This window comes from Pelophylax lessonae (genome assembly GCF_965119305.1).
Source record: "Pelophylax lessonae genome assembly, chromosome: 11".
In the NCBI taxonomy this organism is placed as follows: Eukaryota; Metazoa; Chordata; class Amphibia; order Anura; family Ranidae; genus Pelophylax; species Pelophylax lessonae.
In genome coordinates this window covers 95,961,969-95,987,743 of record NC_138778.1, presented here as the reverse complement: position 1 = coordinate 95,987,743, position 25,775 = coordinate 95,961,969, and the positions used below count along the sequence as shown (strand labels likewise).

The window sequence follows — 25,775 nt, the reverse complement described above, 5'->3', positions numbered from 1 at the left end:
GGAGTAAAATCGGATGTTTCCTCCTGAATTCTGGGTTGGCCAGTGAATGGGGGAAGTACGAGCGCTGCAGAAGTGGTGGGCTCCCAATCAGGATTTGCAAGCACATCAGGAAGGACACTATGGGCTGTACGGGCCTGTCTTCGAATTATTGGTGGCTACAGGACACCACTTGTGCTAGCCACCGCAACAACTTGAACTGCACTTAAGGGACTCGCCACGTCACCCAAGTGTTACTGCAGTGCTGGTTTGACTATGACCCATGTACTAGGCAGCTGGTGCTTGCCAGTTCACCAGAAGGTTGAGTGGCACTAGTACCGACACTCTGCTGCATACGAGAACCCTGGAATTGTTGCACCTCAGCAACAGAAGAACAGGGTCGGGTACGCCTAACCTTAGCAGGGAAAACTACCCTGTCCTCAGAGCTATCTGTCAGGGTGCCACGGCTCTCTACAGGTTTTAAAACTTGATTCTGACAGTGAGGCTTCCCCATTGCTCTCACCTGTCATGCTCAGCATCATGCTGGCCTCTTCACTAGTGTACCTCTGTTTGGACATTTTGGCCAATAAATGTATAGGTACCTAGTGTGACTCACAGGTTAAAAGCACCTGATTGTCCAGGACTGTTTGAACCGCTACTAAAAAATGTAACTGCTAGTGCTACCAGAGATTAGGCCTGACTCTGCTAACGCTGGGGTTTAGTGTGCTGTGAATTGGAAGTGACAGTAATCTGCTGATACTGCACTTCTTTGGGGGGCGGAGGGGCTTAATGCAGGTGCTGGCAGGGGTTGGGGCTGATCCTGCTAATGCTGCCTTTTGGGAGCACTATACTAAACTATTGGGGATGCTAGTGTAGTTCTCATCTGATCAAAGATCTTGATTTGTTTAGACACTATATTAGTAATGGAGGTGTTTAGTGTGTGCTTGTGTGTCACTGGCAATCAAAGGGTTAAAGTGTATTACTATATATGCAGTGGGCAATCAGATGCTTTCCTGGATTGATGCTAACTAATGTTACTGCTAACTGATGTCACCTGTGACACTAATACAGTGATCAGGAAAAAGATCTATACACTATAATAGTGACACTGTGACAGGGCAATGAAGGGGTTAACTTGGGGGCGATCAGGGGGTTAACTCTTTATTAGGGGATATATAGCGGGTACCCTAAACCTATCTGGGACTGCCGCTAACTACCACTAACTGCCTCTCAAATTAACCGATGTCACAGGTGACACTAATACAGTGATCAGTAAATTGTCTGTATACTGTGTATAGTGACACACTGACAGGGAGTGAAAGGGTAACTGGGGGGTGATCAGGGGGTGACAAATGTGCCTATGAGTACTGGTGTCAGTGTAGTTCTTGCGTACTCACTGTCTCATGCTCACTTCTCTCAAGCTGGACTGAAAAGGGCTCCTGGAGAGAAGATTGCATCATTGCCTGTGCCTGTATTTACATTACACAGGCACAGGACGTTCTGCAATTGCTTTCGTTCTGAACCAAACAGCATATCGTGGAGACGGCGTGCGCGCGCCTAGCCTGGTTCAAAGCCCATATAAGTCCTTTAACCACTTCCCACCAAAGGACGTACCGGTACATCCTTGGGTTTCAATGCGCCTACAGGCATCATCCCAGTACCATTCCTTTCAGCTGGCAATTTTGTAGAAGGCAGAAGTGATCTGAGTGGCTAATTGGCCACTCGATTACTTCTGCGGGTGGTGGAAGGGGGTCCTACCCCCCTCCCTTGACCCCCTCTCCCGGGCTCTCTGGTCCCATCGCGGAGGCCAGGAGTGATGCGGCTGGCGGTTATGGCTGCCTGGGATAGAAAGAGAGGAACTGACGTCGTTCCCCTCTCTCTGTAGCCCTGGAAACCGAGTATTCGTCACTTCTGGTTTCATCCCTTTGTTTACCTAGCCACCAGTGGCCAGAGAAGCAACTGATCGGAGCAATCTTGGTCTGATTGGCTGCATGGGGGCCAGAGGAGAGATTTGGGGTCTAATAGACCCCAAATCTCTCATAAAGAGGATCTGTCATGTCCCATGCTATCACAAGCAAAAAAGTTTGTACAAAAAAAAAAAAAAAATGTGTGTATATAATGTATAAAAAATTTAAAGCGCCACTGTCCCACTGTGCTTAAGCGCAAATGCGAACGCATATGCTACTTCCGCATGCATATGTAAGTGGTGATCGCAACACACATGTGAGGTACATGATTCTAGCACCAGACCTCCTGTGCCACTCTAAACTGGTAACTTGTAAAGGCGTTTAAGGCATCTCCTATGAAGAATTTTAAGCACTGTAGTTTGCCGTCATTCCACGGGCAGCTGCAATTTTAAAACGTGACATGTTGGGTATCTTTTTACTCGACGTAACATCATCTTTCACATTCTACAAAAAAAGAGCAAACTTTTATTTTTTTCTTTTATACATGAATGGGTTTTTTTTCCAAAACAATTGTGTTTAAAAAAACTGCTGCGCAAAATACCGTGTGACACAAAAAATTGCAACACGCACCAACTTATTCTATAGGGTCTCTGCTAAAAAAAAAAAATAGATGATATTTGGAGGTTCTAAGTAATTTTCTAGCAAAAAAAGTAGATTTTTACATGTAGGAGTAAAGTGTCAGAATAGGCTTGGGAAGGAGGTTGGTAAATAATTATCTAAGTTAACCAATGCATATTGGTACTGCTAAATTTGGCTTGGACATCTAGGGTTCATTACCACTGGTCATAAAAAGAGTTTAGGAACTGGCTGTTTTAAGCACTTGGGGAAATCCATCCAGACACTAATGAATGCATGTCTCCAATCTGTGCCTACTTATACAGGGAATTTATGGTAAAAGCTCGATTTGTAAAGTGCCTATGTTCACTGACACCTATTACGTGCATGATGAAAATCTGTAAACATTTTTTTTTTTTTTACTGGTGCCAAATAGAACATAGAGAAGTGGGGCAGGGCGATACAAATATGAATAAAAATACACATTTCTGTGTCTACAACAGACAGCTAAAGGCTCAGCCACACCATTATAGACTCTGGAATTTCTAAAATTATATAATTCTAGTATTTTTATTAGCCCTACATATTTCTAAAATGATTTGAAATTATGGTAGCTAGCCAATTTTGGCAATTGCGTCCTCTGAATTTCTATTAACCACTTAAGCCCCGGAAGATTTTACCCCCTTCCTGCCAAGGGCCTATTTTGCGATTCGGCACTGCGTGACTTTAACGGACAATTGCGCGGTCGTGCGACGCTGTACCTAAACGAATTTGACGTCCTTTTTTTCCCACAAACAGAGCTTTCTTTTGGTGGTATTTGATCACCTGTGCGATTTTTTGATCATGCGCTATAAACAAAAAAAAAGCGTACATTTTGCAAAAATAACAATATTTTTCAAATTTTTTTATATGAAATTCCCCCCCAAAAAATGTAAAAATCTAAATTTTTTAACATTTTCAGCCAATTTGTTTTATGCTACATATGTTTGGTAAAAAAAATCACAAAAAGCATATTTTGATTGGTTTGCGCAAAAGTTATCGCGTTTACTAACAAAGTGAAAGATTTTTGTCATTTTTGTTGTTTTTTTTTTAACGCGTAATGACGGCGATCTGCTTTTTTTTTTTTCTGCGGTACTGCGACATTGCGGCGGACAGATCGGACCCTTGACTGACATTTTTGACACTTTTGGGGTTACCAGTGACATTACTACAGTAATCAGTGCTATAAATATGCACTGTTACTGTAAAATTACACTGGCAGTGAAGGGGTGAACTTTATTTTGAGAGGGAGGGGCTATGTGTGTCCCTAGGGGCGTGATTCTAACTGTGATTGGCTGTGGCTTGAGGTGTAGGAACAGTGATCAACGGTCCTACATAGTAGAACCGTATGATCACTATTCCTACACAGGGGAGAATGACAGGCGGCTTGTTTACATCAGCCGCCTGCCTTTCTCCCTCTCCACCGACAATCGCGAGTGACCGGCGGACGACCGGGTCACACGCGCGGGGGGGGGGGGGGGGCTCCGTGACCGCGCGGGAGCGCGCGTTCGCTCCCGAGACCCCCACGGCAAGTGGTTAATGTATGTTGCAGTAAAGAAAAGAGTAGTCACATTTTTTTTTTTTTTTTTGTTTAACCACTTGCCGCCCGCCCGCCGTCATATGGATGGTGCGGCCATTATCCTGGGCGGACGTCATATGACGTGATCCAGGAATGCAGGGCAGGCGCGCGATCGCGTGCGCGCCGCCGTGCACTGCCGGTGTCGGCATGTCCCCGGGAAACAGCCAATGGGCATGGCTGTTTCCCACGTGATCGGCTGTGTTCCAATGACACAGCCGATCACAATACAGCAGCACGGAAGATGACCGCCCATGCGCGATCGGGAGCGCGCAGTGCTGTCATGTCGGTGGCGCTGTGTTCCGTAGGAACACAGCTGTCACCGGCAGTAGTAGACAGTCACTGACAGTGACTGTTTACTACTAAGTGATCGGCTGTGAATCCATTCACAGCCGATCACAAAATGTAAACAAAGATCAGTAACTCACTGTTACTAGCTCTTCTCCCCCTCACACAGTTTCCAGTGTGAGGAGAGCAGAGCTAGAAATAGTGAGTTACTGCTCTGTACACCTTGTCACAATGTAAAAGCACACAAATAAAGGTCCCCACACCGTCCTCAGCCCCCCCCCAATTGCACCTGTCACCCAACAGTCACCTCATCAGTGCCCAGAAATTGACACCCATAAGGCTACGTTCACATGTGAGCGTAGCGATCGCGGGCAGAATCACAGCGATTCTGCCCGCGATCCGGAAATCATTGCAAATTGCGGGACGCCTGTGCGTTGCCCGTGATTTGCAATAGCACCCCAAACGCTGTGCGATGCCACGATTTCCACCTGCCGAATCGCGGTAACATCGTGCAAACAACGCATGATGCCCAAAAAAGGTACAAGAGCTTCTTTGGGGCGTCATGCGTTGTTTGCGTGATGTTACCGCGATTCGGCAGGCGGAAATCTCAGCAACATCGCACAGCGTTTGGGGTGCTATTGCAAATCACAGGCAACGCACAGGCGTCCTGCGATTTGCAATGATTTCTGGATCGCGGGCAGAATCACATGTGGACATAGCCTAAAGTTCACCGGTCACCAGAGACTGCCATCAGTACCGCCGTGCACCATCGCCCGTCACCTGTCACCCATCAGTGACCATCGCCCGTCACTTGTCACCCCATCAGTCATCGTCACTTGTCATCCCATCAGTGATTGTCATCTGTCACCCCATCAGTGATTGTCATCTGTCACCCCATCAGTCATCGTCACCTGTCACCCCATCAGTCATCGTCACCTGTCACCCCATCAGTCATCGTCACCTGTCACCCCATCAGTCATCGTCCCCTGTCACCCCATCAGTCATCGTCACCTGTCACCCCATCACTCATCGTCACTTGTCACCCCATCAGTGATTGTCACTTGTCACCCCATCAATCATCGTCACTTGTCTCCCCGTCAGTGATTGTCATCTGTCACCCCATCAGTCATCATCACCTGTCACCCCATCAGTCATCGTCACCTGTCACCCCATCAGTCATAGTCACCTGTCACCCCATCAGTCATAGTCACCTGTCACCCCATCAGTCATAGTCACCTGTCACCCCATCAGTCATCATCACCTGTCACCCCATCAGTCATCGTCACCTGTCACCCCATCAGTCATCGTCACCTGTTTGCCATATACATGCAATCACTTACCGACCTATATGCCTATACACCTAACGACTATATGCGTCGGCCATTAAAAGCTAAATACTGGGGTTATGGCAGATAGCTGCCATAACCCCGGTATTTTTTGAAACGGCGGGCGGTCGGCTTTCAAATAAGGGTCGTCCCAGTGGCGGATTCGCAGCGGAATTACCCTTACGGTGCAGGGGAAGAGGTGACCCCCCCTCCTGCCGCGTCCCAGGCGTTTCCCAGCTTACCGGACCCGCTGGCAGCGGGGAAAATTATCCGGTCCCGGATCCTCAGAGACAGGAAGTCGAGTGAGGGCAAGATGGCCCTCACTCGAATCTATGGTCTTGGAGGACCGGAGCTACGTCAAAAGACGTTGCCTAGCAACCGGTTTAAAGGGCCGCTTTTTTTTTTTTTTCCTTTTTCAACAATTTTTTTTTTTTTTCTTTTTTAGTGTAGTTGTGAGGTCTTTTTGACCCCAGATCTCACAATAAAGAGGACCTGTCATGCCTATTTCTATTACAAGGGATGTTTACATTCCTTTTAATAGGAATAAAAATGATCAAAACATTTTTTTTTTAAACTGTGTAAAAATAAAAAAATAATAAATAAAATAAATAGGAAAAAAAAAATTAAAGCGCCCTGTCACCGTTAGCTCGCGCGCAGAAGCAAACGCATACGCAAGTCCCGCCCACATATGTAAACGGTGTTCAAACCATACATGTGAGGTATCTCCGCGATCGTTAGAGCGAGAGCAATAATTTGAGCCCTAGACCTCCTCTGTAACTCTAAGCTGGTAACCTGCAGAAATTTTTAAAATGTTGCCTATGGGGATTTTTAAGTACCAATGTTTGGCGCCATTCTGTGAGCATGTGCAATTTTGAAGCATGACATGTTGGGTATCTAATTACTCGGCGTAACATTATATTTCACATTATGGAAAAAAATTGGGCTAAATTTACTGTTTTCTTATTTTTTAGTTCAAAAAAGTGAATTTGTTTAAAAAAGATTGCATTTGGAAGACTGCTGCGCAAATATGGTGTGATAAAAACTATTGCAAAGATCTCCATTTTATTCTCTAGGGTCTCTGCTAAAAAAAAATATATAATGTTTGGGGGTTCTAAGTAGTTTTCTAGCAAAAAAAATGATTTTAGCTTGTAAACACCAAGTGTCAAAAATAGGCCCAGTCTTAAAGTGGATAAATGGACAACTTTGTGAAAAGTGCTACTTGGATGTTAGGCCTATGTATGTGGTTAGGCTGTGTAAAAGTGTTACACATGTGGTATCGCCATACTCAGGAGGAATAGCAGAATGTATTTTGGGGTGCAATTTTTGCTATGTACATGCTATGTGTTACAAATATTGCATAAATGGACAGCTTTGTGTAAAAAAAAAATGTGTTTTCATTTTCTTTCCACATTTTCCAAAAACTTGTGGAAAAAAATGACATATTCAAAAGACGCATTATGCCTCAAAAATTATAAGTTGGGCTGTTTGCTTTCCAAAATGGGGTCATTTTATGGGGGTTTCCATTGTCCTGGTGCTCCAGGGCCTTCAAAAGTGGTTGTCAGGAAATTATGTGTAATTTGTGCTCCTAGAATGCCGGACGGTGCTACTTGGATGTTAGGCCTCTGTATGTGGCCAGGCTGTGAAAAAGTCTCACACATGTGGTATCGCCATACTCAGGAGGAGTAGTAGAATGTGTTTTTGGGTGTAGTTGCAAGTATACATATGCTGTGTGAGAGAAATAACCTGTTAATACATCAATTTGTAAAAAAAAAAAAAAAAAAAATCTTCATTTTGCAAAGAGTTGTGGGAAAAAATTACAACTTAAAAAAACTCACCATGCCCCTTATTAAATACATTGGAATGTCTACTTTCCAAAAAGGGGTCATTTGGGGGATATTTGTACTTTCCTGACTTTTTAGTGTCTCAAGAAAGGAGATAGGCCTTCAGTACATCAGGTGTGGTCAAGTGTGATCAATTCTCAATGATTAGCACCATAACTTATGGACTCTATAACTTTCACAAAGACCAAATAATATATACTTATTTGGGTTATTTTTACCAAAGATAAGTAGCAGTATAAATTTTGGCCAAAATTTGTGAAGAAAAATTACTCATTTGCTAAATTTTATGACAGAAACAAAGAAAAATGCATTTTTTCACAATATTTTCAGTCTTTTTTTATTTATAGCACAAAAAATAAAAAACCCAGTAGTGATTAAATACCATCAAAAGAAAGCTCTATTTGTGTGAAAAAAAAGGACACAATTTTTTTATGGGTACAGTGTTGCATGACTGAGTAATTGTCATTCAAAGTGTGAGAGGGCTGAAAGCTGAAAATCAGTCTGGGCAGGAAGGGGGTGAAAGTGCACTGTAGGCAAGTGGTTAATCAATTAGGTTTTTCTCACTTGGTCACTTTTTCTGGTCACTTTTACTTCTGTATTATTAACTCCCATGAATGGATTATTCAGTGAGGCAAAGCACAGAACTATGATAATGAACTACAACTGCCCTAAGTGCAGGAAACCAAAATAATTAGAAATTAATGGATAAACTGATTGTAACAAATGATTCCCACTGGAGTTTGTTTTGTGTCAATTAATTTTCAAGCATATTTATGAATAAAATGTAAAATCCTACATTCATTTGCTAATTTTATTTTAATTATTTCTTGTCTTCTATTCTGAATCTGAATGATCTTGAAGTTATATAGTTATATAGTAGTTGAGGTTGAATAAAGACTATAGTCCATCCAGTTCAACCTGTGTAGGTGTGTGTGGCCGTAATCATTTCTTTTATACCCCTTAATGTTCTGATCCTTGAGATGTATGTCCAAGAGTCTTTTGAAAGTAGCCAAACTTCCAGCAGTAACTACCTCTTGTGGTAGAGAATTCCACAATCTTGTAGCCCTAGCAGTAGAGCCCCCTGCATTGCCTGAGGTTAAAACTCTTCTCCTCTAATCGCATTGTAAGACCTCACGTCCTCATGCAATCCTTGCGTCTGAATAGTTTTTTTTTTCTATGCTGAGATCACAGTTGAGGTATTTTTAAATTGCTATCATGTCCCCTCTCAGGCGTCTCTTCACCAGGGAGAATAAATCAAGCGATTGTAAACGCTCTTCATAATTAAGGTCCTCCAATTCCCTAATTAGTTTGATTGCCCTTCTCTGGACTCTCTCCAGCTCCAACACATCCCTCCTGAGGACTGGCAACCAGAACTGGACAGAATACTCCAGATGCAGTCGGGCCATAGTTTTATAAAGTGGATGAGTTTGTGAACTTACTTTGTAAAGATCCCCCACACATTTTACCACCTTGAATTTTGTGACACATAGTCACTATACTTTGAGTAGGCACTTCTGTGTTACACATTTCTAGATCATTTCTAGATCCTCCCTTCTGAACTACAGAGGCGCTGAGAGGAGTCGTCTCAGAGTCAGTACAGGAATAACTGTTTGCAGGCAGCAAGGGACTGGATATGTACAGTAGTCCTTAGAAATATAAAGAAAGTAAACCGCAGATGGTTGTAATTGTTTTTAAATTGTACTAAATACTATTGCAGATTTTTATATACAGTATACACTTCTTATCTGGAATAGCAGACAGTGATAATCAGTGGTATATCTAAAGTCCCAAGTCGTCCTACATCCTTTTTGCTGTTTATAACGGGATGATACCCTGAGTCACCTTAATCATTATTAATCTACATATATACACACCATCCCACACATAGGTTTCTAAAAATAGGGAACCCAGGAAGTTGTGGAAAGAGATGGCCAGCAGACAGGCAGAACTCACAACATAAAAGGAGATTTTTCAAGTAAGCATCCTGTATATTGGATTGTCAAACCTATAGTTTGCATTGCTATTACAGTGTTATAAAATAAAGTGCATGGTGTCTGCATAGATATTCTTTAACACAAACTCTCACCCTTTGTTTACTCCATTTGTTTTTTAGCTTTTTTTAGTTTGTTCTGGCTTTAACTCATCTGCTAAACCTTGTTCGTTTTATTTTTGTAGAAGTCTCCAGGAAAGCCCGAGGTTCAAACTGCTGATTGATGGCTTGATGAAGATTATTAATGCTTTTGAACTAGATTCTGGATATAAATGTATGTATTGGCTTTGTTTATGTAACATGTTATGACTACTTTTCCTGTAGCAATAACAAGCAAGAAATTGTGCTCCAAACAGTTGCTTGTGCGTGTTGAAACTTTGCAAAGAGATCACTGCTTCACCACAAAGAGCAATGGCCCCAGCATGCTGGCAGAGAACAGTCTCTATTCAGGCCAAGTAGATAGCTTCTATCCATAAAAACACTGAATAATTTGAGTGCTCTGGACTGAGTGTGTCACATACATAAACTGATGTCCAGCTTTAATGTCACTTTAGATAGTTTGGGCCAAGCTTTCCCAAACAAACTTTTCTAAACTAAAAGGTGCGCCTGCAGGGCACACAGTATACACTGTATATAGCCTCCACTACATACAGCACTGTGCTTGAGATTACACCTTCCTGTGTTTTACCCAAATCAAAATAGAGGTGGGCTGAGTGGCACTCACCTGTTCATAGGCAGGTTGTATTCTAGTAATAAATACAAACCTATAATTGGCTTAGGAATAGACAATCAATTCTAAAATATTTAGAAACTATGCATGTATATTGCTTGGTTATCCACTTCCGGACCGTAAGGTTTTACCCCCCCTAATGACCATGCAGTTTTTTAAAATTTGGCACTGCGTGACTTTTAACTGGTAATTGCGCAGTAAAAAAAAAAAAAAAAAATTATTTCTCTTTCGTTCATTGACGGACACAACTCCTGATCTTCATAACCTTTGGGTTATACTGCCCCCTACAGGAGTAGGACACTAGGCAGAAAAATAATCTGGCTACGCCTATGGGCAGTCCCAGGGGGTATACTCCCTCTCCCTGCTATAGGTACTTAGTTTTTTCTGCCTAATCAGGAGTAAGGATCTAGTTCTTGCTGGGATCTCTGGTCCTGGCAAGTTTTTACCTGTTAGATAGATAGACATTTTTTCTCCTGTTTTCTTTTTCCCTGTGAGATCTACATTTAACTGCTGGGCTGGGCGACGAGCTGGATAATCTAGATCCAGTGGTCACCCCGCTCTGGCCAGCGAGGCAGGCACCCCCTATCATCTGTCCCCCATCCTACCCCTTCCACTTATGCTGGGGCTGTGTAGGTAGTCTGGTCCACCTCCTGGGGTGGGGACAGGGTGCTATGCTGGCCTTGGGGGGGGGGGGGGGTGTGCCGCTGACTGCTGAATGATCAGTTGTGTGGGGGGGGGGGGGTTGTACTTTGTACCTGGTGGGGGCTCCTGCCAGGGCCTGTCCTTGAGGACTAGGGATCCCCCTGGGAGCCTCATGATGCCTTGTGGTGCTGCCATTTTGCTGTAGCCTGTGTGATTCTCTGCATGGTGGCCATGTTTGTGTAGTCCAGCGGCCATTTTGCAGTGGTTTTCTATTGAAAATATTGGCGGCCATGACAGTGGAGCCCTCTGGGCTTCGATTTCGGCGGTGGGAGACTTCCCTCATCCCCTGGTGCTGACTCCTGGATCTTTTCACTTCCTGATTGCCGTACGTGAAGTGGTGGCTGCAGGTGTCGGTGTCTGCTGGGTGGTGAGTCTGGTGGGGTTCTCTCTCTGAGGATTGCTTTGTGCTTGGTGACTGGGTGGTGCTGCCAGCACGTTGGGGGGTTGTCCCTTTGCAGTGTTTTACACTTTTTATGGGGTCGCCCTGGTGACTTATGGAGTCTTTGGAGCACATCTCCCCACCTGACCCCCTCTCTGTGGCTGCTGGGCCCTCCGGGTCCCAACCATCTATCAATGCACTGATGGCGGTTCTGGAATCCTTTGTGTCCCGGTTGGAGGTGGTTTTCAGGCTACGGGCTAGCCTTTCCTCTCCAGCTTCTGCCAAGCCCTTCTGCGCAAGATCGGGGCAGAAGGGATTCCGGTCATCTTAGTGGCTCCGGACTGGCCTTGCTGGGCTCGGTACGCCGATCTGCTGCAGCTGGTTCCCCGGCGTTCCTTGAAAGCTTCCTCTCCGGGACGATCTGCTGTCCCAAGGACCAATCTTCCATCCTGCTTCACAGTCGCTGGCTTTGACGGCTTGGCTGTTAAACGCCAGGCGCTGATGGATAGAGGCTTTTAGAGTCTGGGATTCCAACGCTGTTAAAAGCTAGGAAATCTACTACTTGGAAGATCTACCTTGTACGTGGAAGACGTACATTTCATAGTTTGAGTCCCTTGGGGTTCATCCTCGCTCCTTCTCGGATCTCGACCTTCCTTCAACGGGGGGTTAAACAGAAATTGGCCTCGAGTATCATCAGGAGCCAGGTGTCAGCTTTGGTGGTCTTCTTCCAACGACCCTTTGCCACACACTCCCTGGTGCATATTTTCTTCAGGGTCTCAGACATTTTGGTTTCTCCAGTGCGGTCTTCGTTGCCGCCTTGGGACCTCAATTTAGTGCTTTCGGTCCTCCAGAAGCCTCCTTTTGAGAACTTTCGGGAGATTCCCTTACTTACGCTGTCTGAGAAGGTTGCCTTTTTGGTGGCTATCACCTCTGCGCGCAGGGTGTCGGAACTGGCGGCGTTATCCTGTCCACCTTACTTGGGGATTCACTTAAGGTGGTTCTTCGCCCCCCTGTCTGTCGTACCTCCCTAAGGTTGTCTATAAATTTAATTTGGCTTCCAATGGTTTTTATTGAGAATTTTCAGTTGAAAATGTAGAACTCAGCATGTACATAAACGAAACATAGTGTACATTAAACGCTGTATCAGCTGCACCGGAGGAAAGGCATAAATCAGGGAATACTCCACCCAATGAGTCACCAAAGCTTCCATTCCGACTGCGAGTGGAGTTGTTGTTGAACCTGGATGCCACCAGACCTACGTCTGGGACCCCCCCAGTATAGGCAGATTGATTGAAAAATCTCGGGATGTAAGGACTAGTGATCGATCGATATCGGTTTTTCGTTACCGATACCGATATTTCGGCCATCGCATATTGGTATGGGTTGATATTGGCCGATATTTTGGCACATTTAAAATATTGCAAAATAAACACAAATTTTGACACAAATCTATTAATAAACATGTTAATCTTTATTTATTAATAATTTAAACATTAAGGCCTCGTTCTTCACACCTTAACTGCATGAAAACTGATAGGAACACTTAAATTGCAGGGACATTTAGTTTCACATCATCTGATTGTGCATTAATGCATAATAAACTGCTGCAGTACTGCACTCACTCTGCAATAATTTTAAATCACTACTGCAGTGCAGTCAGTACAAAACTGCTAGAAAAAAAGCTAGGCAACAGCTAGACAGTGGATTGGAGTCATTCAGTGGACTACCTCTGCACTAGGGCACTCGCTGCAACTACAGCAGTCAGTTGAAAACTGCTAGAAAAAAAGTTAGGCAACAGTCAGCTACACAGTGGATTGGACTGGAGTCAGTGTGGACTACCTCTGCAGTAGGGCACTTACTGCAACTAAAGCAGTCAGAGCAAATCTGCTAGAAAAAAGCTAGGCGACAGTGGATTGGAGTCACTCAGTGGACTACCTCTGGACTACCTCTGCAGTAGGGCACTCACTGCAACTACAGCAGTCAGTGCAAAACTGTTAGAAAAAAAGCTAGGCAACAGCTAGACAGTGGATTGTATTGGAGTCAGTGGACTACCTCTACAGTAGGGCACTCACTGCAACTACAGCAGTCAGTGCAAAACTGCTAGAAAAAAAGCTAGGCAACAGCTAGACAGTGGATTGGACTGGACACTACTCTTTGCAATGCTCCCAGTTAAGTAGAATAATATTATACTGCAGAAAGCAGAACATTTCAGCATGTCCATGGGCACCTGTTAAAGGTCGTCCGTTTTGTTCATATAATGCTGCCACTTCATAAACATGCTCAGGAGGAGAGGACAGAGGACCAGAGACTGGTATCTTCTAGCATGGGAAGCAAGTCTTTTGTACCGTGCCTCATTTTCTTTCCACCACTGAAGAGGATGACTTCTTCTGTCAATTACGGCTTCTTTCAAACAAAGATAAAGTTCATCATTCAGGCTCATAGTTGCACAGTCAGAAGAAATTTAATCCTCCACATGAGGCCCCAATAAATCACTGAAAATGTCCTGATCAATTCGACCACAATGAAGATTCTCTTCTCTTCGTTTACATATTTTTTGGACATTTTTCTGTTTTTGCAGCATGCTGCTCTTTCTAAAAATAGTGTTCTGGACTTCTTTTCGGCAGGAACCTCCTGTTGAATATCTTCTGTCAGCCATTGTTTTGCCTTTGCCAATACATCATCAGAAGAGAAAGCATGGTTCTTGTATCGAGGATTCAAAAGACTTGCAAGCACAACATTTTTAATCTCTTCATGCTTCTCAAAGCATATATCAATCAAAGCTCTTTGGCTTGACAGACCATCATTTGAAAGTTGGAGGGTGTTGTGTGCCATGACACTGAGGTCTGACATATCAGCAAGCCTCATTCCTTTCCGCATGTTTGCTCCACTGTCTCAAAGTAGCACAAGCATCACTCAGTCTTTGTTGATTCCCCAGTCTTCAAGCATGCCTAGAAACATTTCTCTACTGTACTCCCCAGTGTGGGATCCTTGCATCACTTTTGTATTCAGCACCAATTGCCTTTTTGTCCATCCACTGTCAATGAAGTGGCATGTAAGAATCATTAGTGACTCTGACTCTGTTGTTTGTCCTGACCAGCAGTCAGTCGTGAATGAGAGTGAGTTGCCAGCATTCTCTGGTTGCAGCATAGCCTTTACTTTGTCAACTACCTTTTGGTGAAGCTTTGCCAGCATTTTGGTTTGATAATACTTCACTCATCAGTGTGTAGCTTGGCTCAAGTATGGACATCAACCGCTTAAATCCTGAGTCAGACACCATTGTAAATGGCTGGTTATCAGTGACAATCATCTCTGTGATTACTCTGTCCAGCAGTTGGGATCTTCCATCTGAATCTAGACAGTGACACCTGTTTTTTTTTTTTTTTCAGAAACATATCTGTTATTGTTGCCTGGGATAGTAGAGGAGGTATTTCAAAATCACATTGATATTAATTTTTTTTTTTCTGTGCTGCATGATATAGTTCAATATGATGAACTCTTAGATGGGCCCAAAGATTTGACGTATTTTTGTTTTTTCAGTTACTGATCCCATGCTTATGTTGTTTGTACATGTGTTGCACACTGCTGCTTTTCCTGGAGAAGGTTGAGATGAGAAATAGTCCCAGACAACACTTTTACTTTTACTCTCCATTTCAATTTGAAAGACACAAATAAGATTTAAAAAATGGCTTGCTGAAGTTGCTGGCACCCTTTTGTGTGTTGGTGGCTGACGCCTGGCAGTGTGGGTTGCTTGCTGGCACCCTGTTGTGGGTTGGTGGCTGACGTCTGGCAGTGTGGGTTGCTTGCTGGCACCCTGTTGTGGGTTGGTGGCTGACGCTTGGCAGTGTGGGTGGCTTGGTGGCATCCTCTTGTGGGTTGGGGGCTGACTCCTGGCAGTGTGGGTTGGTGGCTGACGCCTGGCCGTGTGGGTGGCTTGCTGAGTTGCTGGCACCCTTGTGGGTCGGTGGCTGACGCCTGGCAGTGTGAGTGGCTTGCTGAGTTGCTGGCACCCTTGTGGGTCAGTGGCTGACGCATGGCAGTTTGAGTGGCTGGCTGGCCCCCTGTTTTGGGTCGGGTTGCTGACGCCTGGCAGTGTGGCTGGCTTGGTGTCACCCTGTTGTGGGTGGCTGGCTTGCAGGAACACTGTGGTGGGTGGCTGTCTTTGTGTCACCCTGTTGTGAGTGGCTGGCTTTGTGTCACCCGATTGTGGGTGGCTGGCTTGCTGGAACACTGTGGTGGGTGGCGGTCTTTGTGTCACCCTGTTGTGGGTGGCTGGCTTGCTGGAACACTGTGGTGGCTGACTTGGGTTCACCCTGTTGTTGGTGGCTGGCTTGCAGGAACACTGTGGTGGGTGGCTGTCGTTGTGGGTGGCTGGCTTGCATCAACACTGTGGTGGCTGGGTGGCTGGCTTTGTGTCACTCTGTTGTGGGTGGCTGGCTTGCAGGAACACTGTGGTGGCTGGGTGGCTGTCTTTGTGTCACCCTGTGGTGGGTGGCTGGCTTGCAGGAGCACTGTGGTGGGTGGGTGGCTGGCTTGGGGTCACCCTGTTGTGGGTGGGTTGCTTGCAGGAACACTGGTGGGTTACTTGCAGGAACACTGGTGGGTGGCTGTCTTTGTGTCACCCTGTTGGGGGTGGCTGGGTTGCAGAAACACTGTGGTGGGTGGCTGCCTTTGTGTCACCCTGTGGTGGGTGGCTGGCTTGCAGGAGCACTGTGGTGGGTGGGTGGCTGGCTTGGGGTCACCCTGTTGTGGGTGGGTTGCTTGCAGGAACACTGGTGGGTTACTTGCAGGAACACTGGTGGGTGGCTGTCTTTGTGTCACCCTGTTGGGGGTGGCTGGGTTGCAGAAACACTGTGGTGGGTGGCTGCCTTTGTGTCACCCTGTTGTGGGCGGCTGGCTTGCAGGAACACTGTGGTGGGTGGCTGGCATTTTTTTATATGAAATCCCCCCCCCCAAAAAAAAAAAATGTAAAAATCAATTTTTTTTTAACATTTTAGGCCAATTTGTTTTCTGCTGAATATGTTTGATAAAAAAATCGCAATAAGCGTATTTTGATTGGTTTGCGCAAAAGTTATCGCAGCTACTAACTACGGGAAAGATTTATGTAATTTATGTCATTTTTATTGTTTTATTTTTAACGAGTAATGGTGGCGATCTGCGTTTTTTTTTTTTTTTTTTGTGGGACTGCGACATTGCGGCGGACAGATCCGACCCTTGACTGACGTTTTTGACACTTTTGGGGGGACCAGTGACATTACTACTGTAATCAGTGCTATAAATATGCACTGTTACTGTAATAATGACACTGGCAGCGAAGTGGTTAACTTTATTGGTGATCAAGGGGTTAAATGTATGCCTGGTGCTTACTGACGTGTGTGGAAGGAGGGGATTGTGTGACACAGGCACAGATCGCAGGTTCAGCTATGCTGAATCCTGTAACCTGTCCCTACCTGTCACATAGGAGAACATAGGACTTTGTTTACACAAGCGGGCGGATTTCCTCACTCGATCCCTGACGATCGGGGAAGAGCGGCGGTGATCACCGCCTCTCCTTCCCTGGCCCGACAGCGGGAGCGAGCCTCCGGTATGTTATGATTTATGGCTCTGTCCAGTGATGTACGAAAATAAATAATAGTATACAGTACAGTAAAACAGTAGAATGGTGGTATCTTCAAAGCAAACTATGGTTAACAATGAAAAATAGTACAATAATACATTACAGTATATTATAAAGTACAGTAAAACAGAACAGAAAATCAAATCAAAACGACAACTATTTTTGTCTTTAATTTTACATTTTTTTTTTTTTTTAGTTTTTGTAATTTTTTTTTTTGTAACTTTTTTTCACACTTTTTTTAGAACTGTAAAAAAAAACTTTAGATATTCCAGGCTAGGGTCTCTCAAAATGCAATCGCTATCTAACCTCTTTCGAGACCCTGTGTGCCCTAGACTGTGCCATGCTGTACCCTATACTAAAACTCTACTAGTCTGTGGTAGCGATGGAAACTGTTCTGATGCAGAGACCAGGTTGGCCAGAACAGGAGGGACAAAAAAAAAAAAAAAGTGTGTCACGCCTATGACCAAGTTTTCTACAGACACAACATCATCTTTGGGGTGCTCTTTGGATAGGGGTACCAGGGAGGACATCCGAAAAATGCCTCTCATGCAGCCGGCTCACTGCATCTGGATTTGTGAAATTGGTCCACACCACCTCCTCGACACAGAAGGGCTGTGATGATCTTTTCCCTTCAATTTTAGGACGCTTGTATAGCACATAAGAGTTCAGCAGAACCAATTGGATTAAGTATTCAGACACTTTCTTGTACCAGCGTCTGGCCTTACGGGCAATTAAGTACGGCGCCATCATCTAGTCGTTGAAGTCCACCACTCCCATGTTAAGATTGTATTCGTGGACACAGAGGAGCTTGTCAACACCAGTCGCTGTAGCAATTTGGACTGTCGTATCTTTGTGAATAGAGGACAGAACGAAAACATTCAGTTTGTCCCTCAACTTCACTTCAAGCAGGCTCTCTTCCCCCCGTCTAAGTTGGAGTCCTTCAAGCCGTTGGGGGAAGCCACGGCGATTGAGTCGCACGGTGCCACATGCGCCAATTCCAGAATCAAAAAGGTGACTAAAAAGTGTCACGCTTGTGTAATAATTGTCATCGTATAAATGGTACCCCTTTCCAAATAAGCATAAACAATCTTGCCACTGCTCCTCATGTAGTCTGGACAGTTAGGGAGCTCCCCATTGCTATCCTTTCCCTCATAATTCTGGAAACTACATGTATAGCCTGTTGTCCTGTCACAGAGCTTATATATCTTGACCCCATATCTGGCACGCTTGCTGGGGAGAAAGTGTTTGAAAGCAAGGCGGTCAGGAAATTAAATCAGGGACTCTTCAACGTAGACAGCTTGTTGGGACTTATGCAAGGCTGCAAACTTTTGGGTGATGTGATTTATGGGGGGCCTAATTTTGTGGTGACGGTCATATCCCGGGTCACCCTGAAGGATGACAAGAGTTCATTGTCATTGAGGTGCATGAACTGCAGAATTTGCTCATATCTATTCCTGGCCATGGCAGCAGACAACACAGGCATATGATGAATTGGGTCAGTGGACCAATATGACCGCAACTCACTCTTTTTAGTAATGAGGAGGAATAGGCCCAGAAAGGTTTTAAATTAAAAAACAGTGATAAGTTTCCATGCAAATTATATGGCAAGGGTCAAATTTGCATTTGTGGTAATGAATTGATTGGTATATAAATTCCTTTGGTCCACAATAGATCTGTACAGATCTTCCGTGAAAAACAGCTCTTAAAAATCAAGGGGAGTAAAATCGGCTGTTTCCACCTGAATTCCAGGTTGGCCAGTGAATGAGGAAGTATGGGAGCTGCAGAAATGGTGGGCTCCCAATCAGGATTTGCAAGCACATCAGGAATGACACTATGGGCCCTACGGGGCCTGTCTTTGAATTATTGGTGGCTGCAGAACACCACTTGTGCTAGCCACCGCTTCAGATTGAACTGTACTTATGGGACTTACCACGTCAATTGTTACTGCAGTGCTGGTTTGACTACGACCAGGATGTACTAGGCGGCTGGTGCTTGCTAAATTCACCAGAAGGTTGAGCGGCACTAGTACGGACACTCTGCTGCATTCGAGAACCCTGCGATTGTTGCACCTCTGCAACAGAAGAACGAGGTTGGGTACACCTGACCTTAGGGACCACCACTCCATCGTCAGAGCTATCTGTCAGGGTGCCGCTGCTCTCTACAGGTTTGCGTACTGAGCCTGTTTCTGACAGTAAGTCTTTCCCATCGCTCTCATCTGTCATGCTCCCCATCGTGTAGGCCTCTTCACTAGTGTACCTCTGTTTGGACATTTTAGCCAATACATTTTATAGGTACCTTGTGTGACTCACAGGTAAAAAAGCACCTGGTTGTCCAGGACTGTTTGATCCTCTACCAAAAAATGTAACTGCTAGTGCTCTGCGGTTTAGTGTGCTGTGTATTGGAAGTGAAAGTAATCTGCTAATACTGTACTTCTTGGGGGATCGGCAGAGGGGCTAAACACAGGTGCTGGCAGGTGTTCAGGGCTGAAACCTGCTAAAATTGCATTTTGGGAACACTATACTAAACTATTGGGGACACTAGTATAGTTCTGATCTGATCAAAGATATTGATCCATTCAGACACTATACTAGTAATGGAGGTGTTTGGTGTGTGTGTGCGTGTGTGTCACTGGCAATCAAAGGGTTAAAATGTATTCCTAAATAAGTGGCAATCTGACGCTGTCCTAGATTGACGCTAACTAACGTTAACGCGAACTGATGTCACCTGTGACACTAATACATTGATCAGAAAAAAGATCTGTACACTATAATTGTGACAGGGCAATGAAGGGGTTAACTTGGGGTGATCAGGGGGTTAAATCCCAATTAGGTTTAGGGTACCTGCCATATATCCCTATCGGGGACTACCGCTAACTACCACTAACTGCCTCTCAAACTAACTTGCGTCACAAGTGACACTAATACAGTGATCAGTGAATTCTGTATACTATATATAATGACACTGTGACAGGGAGTAAAAGGGTTAACTGGAGGGTGATCAGGGGGTGACAAATGTGCCTATGTTTACTGGTGTCAGGATAGTGTTTGTGTACTCACTGTCTGATGCTTTCTTCTCTCATGCTGGAACCGAAAAGGGCTCCAGCAGAGAAGATTGCATCATTTGCTGTGCCTGTGTTTACATTACAAAGGCACAGGATGCTCTGCTATTGGTCAGAACCAATTTCAGCACATCGCTGGGACAGCTGGCGCGTGCGCCCCCTAGCCCCGCGCGCGACCGGCGTACAGTTACGTTGGTTCGTGCAGCCGAGCTACCTTGCTGCAGTAAAACTGCGGCGGGTGGTTGGCAACTGGTTATGCATTTATTTTAATTGTATGTTACCTGAAGTGGCTGCATTGTCCTGGAAAAAAACGTTTTTGGTCTTGCACAAGGATAAGGTGGTATTACAGCTTTTCTTCCTAAGGTGGTTATGGCCTTTCATCTCCACCCTACTCCAGCCTGGTCTCAGTTTATCAGAAGGTGATTTCCTTTCACTGTTTGGATGCTAAATCGGTGTGTGGTCTACCTCCCTGTGACGGCTTCCATTAAAAAAGGCTTACTCTCACTTTGTCATTCTTGATGGTCCCTATAAAGAGGAACCTACTTCTTATTCCACAATTTCTCAGTGGTTAAGACAAATCATCATGCAGACTTGTGGTATTAAAGAGGTTGTTCAAAAAACAAAAGTCAGCAGCTGCAAATCCTGTAAATGCTGACTTTTAATGAAAGGACATTACTTGACTGACCTTTGTTAATGGCCCCACAGTCATCTGGGACATGTACCATGCCCCAGAAGACTGTGGGTAGTGATCTGTCTAGGTGATCCAAGCAGAAGTAGAAGTGGGTACCTATCAAAACTAGGTACCAGTCCCCCCCCCCCCCCCTCAAAAAATTACTTGCAAAATGTGGCAGGGGAGCAGGACTTCAAGTGGAACTTCCCTTTGTTGGTTGGTGTTCCGCTTTTAACGTTCCTGTCAAGCTGCACTCTGTTAGATCTATGAGTGCTGCTTGGGCTTTTTGACATCAGGCAATTGTTTCCCAGGTGTGCAAAGCTTCTACGTTGTCTTCTTTTCACGTTTTCTAACTTTTGCAAGGTGGATGTTTAAGCCTCATCTTTATGCTCACTTCGAATGTAAGGTTCTTCAGGTTGCTCCTTGAGCTGTAGACAGTGCTAAGTTTATTCTGATAGTTGGCTCTTTAGGTGTGGTTTTCCTTTTTTGCTGTATTACCCACCCCTCATTTGGACTGTTTTTTGGACCTCCTAGTCCTCCCTGAATCTAGTTCCTTAATGAATGAAAAAGAAATCTGCCAACCTTTAATTGGGCAACTGTGTGGCAAATGAGGTTTAGTGTTGATGCATGTTATGCACTTGAGGGCTAGGAATATGCATGTATCATACATTCCAGGGGGGGAGTACAACTAGGGGAATCCATAATGGAGAAGGATCTGGGTGTACTGGTAGATCATAAGCTTAATAATGGCATGCAATGCCAACCGTCCAAAGCAAACAAAATCATTTCTTGTATTAACAGAGGCATGGACTCGAGAGAGAGAGAGAGAGACATAATTTTGCCCCTGTACAAATCATTAGTAAGACCTCATCTGGAATATGCAATTCCATTTTGGGCACAAGTTCACAAAAAGGATATTGGGGAAATGGAGAGAGTGCGGAGAAGGGCAGCCAAACTGATAAGAGGCATGGAGGAGCTCAGCTATGAGGAAAGATTAGAGGGACTGAATTTATTCTCTCTTGAGAAGAGGGAATATGGTCAACCTGTATAAATACATAAGTGGTCCATATAGTAAACCTGGTGTTATTCACTTTAAGGTCATCGCAGAGGACAAGTGGGCACTCCGGAGGAAAAGAGATTTAACCTCCAATTACGGAAAGGTTTCTTCACAGTAAGAGCTGTGAAAGTGTGGAATAGTCTCCCTCAAGAGCTGGTTCTGGCCAGCTCAATTTAAAAAAAAAAAAAAAAGCCTGGATTCTTTCCTAAATGCATATAATATTAATATTTATAGGGAAAGTTGGTCTAGAGAATATCTGATTGCCTCTTTGGGCATCAGGAAGGAATATTTTTTTGCCGGAGCCAATTGGATCATGCTTTATTGGAGTGTTTTTTTTTTTTTTGCCGCCTTCTGGATCAGCTGTGGGTATAGGATTGTATATGTGGAGGTTTTCAACTTGCGTGAAATGTTTTTTTTTTTCTTCTCTGTCGATTGAACTGAGGGAAACCGGTCCCACCTCTCTGTGTTTATCGTCTTATGCCCTTTGCTGCTTGTCACTTAACTGTTACATTCTAGCAGCTAGAGGGGTTAGTGCCGGTTCACACTATTTCGATGCGGGAACACTGTGAATATACTGCGTGTTCCCGCATCGCATCCGCAGCACAGGCAGTTCACACTGCCATATGCGATATGCTGGGGGTGTCAATTCACAGTTAACGACACCCCCAGATCAGATCGTACATTGCAGTGCGATCTGACAGTTCGCACAGGAATCGGATCGCACTGGTGTGAACCACGATGTCATCCGATTCTCCTGCAGACCAAAAAAAGGGTCCTGTGCGAGTTCACTGCGATTGCGGTGCGAATTCAGCCATACAAACTGTATGGCTGAACTCGCACCGCACAGACATCGCATGTGATTTGGGGAGCAGTGCGCTCCGAATCATATGCAATGTCTGTGATCGCATTAGTGTGAACCGGCACTTAAAGTGGTTGTAAAGGTTGTAAGTATATGTATATATGTATGTGTATGTGTATGTATGTATATATATATATAACAAAAACATCATACTTACCTGCTGTGTTCAAAGGTTTTGCACAGAGCAGCCCCGATCCCCTGCTATGTGCCTTCATAGCAAGCTGCTTGTGTACAAATATCTTAAGTTTCCTTTTTTTTCAGTGCTCTGCTTAATTATTAATGTTTATTATTTAATTACTTATAGTCTGCTATTATAGAAAGTTGCAGCAATGTATAAAAAACTATAAATGAGAAAAAAAAAAAAAAAAAAAAAACGTTTTCTTCCTATAATCTTGTTTTATTTACATTGGCTTTATATTGCCCAAATCTGCAATATTCTTTTAGTGACTTACCAGTCTATAACAAAGAGGACAAAAAATGGCCATTCTCTAGTTTTTCTGACATCACATCACAAAGAATAATAGTGCATTACCATGTGCTGTGGCATGTTGCAGTGCATGCACATTGAAGGGGATTTGGGCTAATGTGCTGGGGATCCATTGATAATGAATGACACTGCAGCACGACAATGTAGGCACACTATACTGGAGACGAGTGAATGGGCTCTAATACATTACAAGACTTGTTGTTTTGCTGGTGTTTTTTTCCCGTAGATTGGGGTTTGTAATATTCTTCAGATCAAGAACTATTTATACTTATGGCATCAGTGTTTCATATTATAGTGTGTCAGTAAATCTAACTTGTGTTTCTTTTGTAAAAAGTTTTTTTTTTTACTTTTTTATTATTTATTTATTTTGCCTTTTTATTTTGGTTCTGATTTATCCTAGTTTGTTTAATTTCTAAGCTTAGCCATTTTGTTTTCTTTCATTAAGTTTTCCCAAGTCAGGATCATGCCAAGAATATATCGATGACCTGTAAAGAGAGCAAGAAGAAGGAGGAAGAAACTGTGGTGCAAAGCACAGGGTATCGAAACAGGAAAAGAACAGTACATAGGGGAAAATGTGAAGACCACACAGCCCTATTGGTAATCTATTCTATTAATCTTTGCTTCTGTAGTCTGTGTTGTACAGTTCAACCTTGAAATAAATCCTGATTAAAATCTGGGCTGGTCAGATTGAGCATATTTTAAAAATATGCATAGGCAGATATTACCTTTCAGAAGAAACGTATGAAATGGGTAAGTCGCGCTAATTAGCGCGACTTACCCATTTCATACGTTTTTGATTGTTTGTCGCAATTTAAGTCGATGCTGGAACACAATAGTTAGCGCAGTTATATTCCATACCTAATCTTTCAGAAGAAACGCCACATCAAAAAAATCAGTAGAGCCAAAAAAAGAGGCAGCTGAATTTATATGCAAAACTTTAAAAGTAAAGTACAGACCTGGTTTTCTCTGCTTCAAGAGCCTTTCTATTAGGCTGTGAAGCTGTGCTGTACATAGAGAATAGAATAGCAAGCCTAAGAAGGTGGTACCCGGACTCTGTATATTTAGATTCGATTTGCATTAAAACATCAGGGCTAAGTTTACCTTTTCAGGCCGAATTTTACTTTTCATAATAATTAGAAGCCTTATCTAATGTCTTTCTGCCCAAGCTATCCCAATGTGTTTATCTCATTTACCTAGTCCATGGCAGCCTTCAATCTGTACCTCTCTGTTCAAAATGTAAAAAAATGCATTCTGAGCCCTGACTTCCTGTAGCATCATGTGACCATCCAAGAAACCTCTTATCCCATCATTACTACCTTACTGCATCACAGAATAGGGCAAGTTTTATCTCTCTGGACCACACCTCCCTCTTTACTAGACCACCTGTTTATTTCCACCCACCCTTCTACTTCTTCCTTTAGGGTGGCCATTTACCGTACAATCTGATCATTCAATCTCCTTTAGATCTATCGTCGACTATGTGATGTATTGGTAAATCTAAATGAAATTGTACAGAGATTCTACAATCAGATTGCATAGTGTACGGCTAGCTTTATACAACTACATATGAAGGGCTGGGCATAGATCAGCTGTCATTGTTCTTGTATTCCAGCTCAGGCAGGAGGAGGCTATAAACACAACAATTACACTTTTAGCCGCCATTCACACCTAGTGTAGTGGGAGCACTTGTTTTTTGGCATGTTTTTCCTGTGACACACATAGGGCTGCTCATGGATTTGAATGAACTGCCCTATGCACGACAAACATGGCAAAGTAGCTCATGGGACATTTTGGCACATTGTGGTTTGCATGTGTTTTATGCTTTGTAACATTTGTTGCGCATTTTTCTCACGGGAAAATGATTGCTTCTGAGTTTGGGATGCTGTTAACAATATCTCTGCAAGCACAGAAAATTAGGTGAATAAAGGTGGCCATATATTATACAATCTGATTGTATAAAATCTGAACATTTTTCTTTAGAACTCCCCCCATCTATCCAATCACTTTGTATCCAATCAGGCAGGCCCTTGAACTACATAGTTGATGGTAGATCTAATGGATATTGTACAATGTACAATCAGATTGTATACCTTGAGCTTTGTAGACTTCCAGGGACACACTTCTCTTGTTTCCAATACTACAGCTCTTCCCCGCGTAGACTGTTATGTGATCACTCAGTTTCTTTTTCTGCATCAGTGTGCTTCAAGGAAAGGAACTAATCCGTCCATCAGCAGGGGAAGACACTGGCTGTGTATTGAGGGAGAATGGTGCCCATTGACAATGACTGCATTGGAGGCACATGGAACTACAAAGATGTGTAGGGTATAGCCCCATACACACGTACCGATTGTCGGCCGTAAATATTCGGCCGACGACCGATCGGCCGATTGTAGTCTTGTTAGTATGATGCTTCCGACAGCCGACAGCGCATTTTTGGCTGAACAGAATCTGTCGTGCAGACTTTAAAATTTTTGTTGGCCGTCACCAGAACGGCCGATTGTTCGCCAGTCAGTACAGATTTCGGCCGACAGCAGATTAGCAGGACTGGGCATGCTCAGAAAAGAAAAAATACAAGGAAAGTTAACCATCACATGACATCACTTCTGCAGTCGGCTGTTGTTGGCCGACAAAATTCGTGTGCAGTCTTTTGCAGTTTTCAACA

The 25,775-nt window shown here is 44.0% G+C and overlaps 1 protein-coding gene across 1 annotated transcript in view; it reads left to right on the top strand.

The window, feature by feature from the left end:
- BRCA1 (BRCA1 DNA repair associated) overlaps nucleotides 1-25,775 on the top strand; it is a 413,307-nt gene that overhangs the window by 43,413 nt on the left and 344,119 nt on the right. The window contains exons 5-6 of the mRNA XM_082271609.1: nucleotides 9,743-9,831; nucleotides 23,559-23,710. Coding sequence (XP_082127735.1) covers nucleotides 9,743-9,831; nucleotides 23,559-23,710 — 241 coding nt within the window. The remainder of the gene's footprint in view (nucleotides 1-9,742; nucleotides 9,832-23,558; nucleotides 23,711-25,775) is intronic.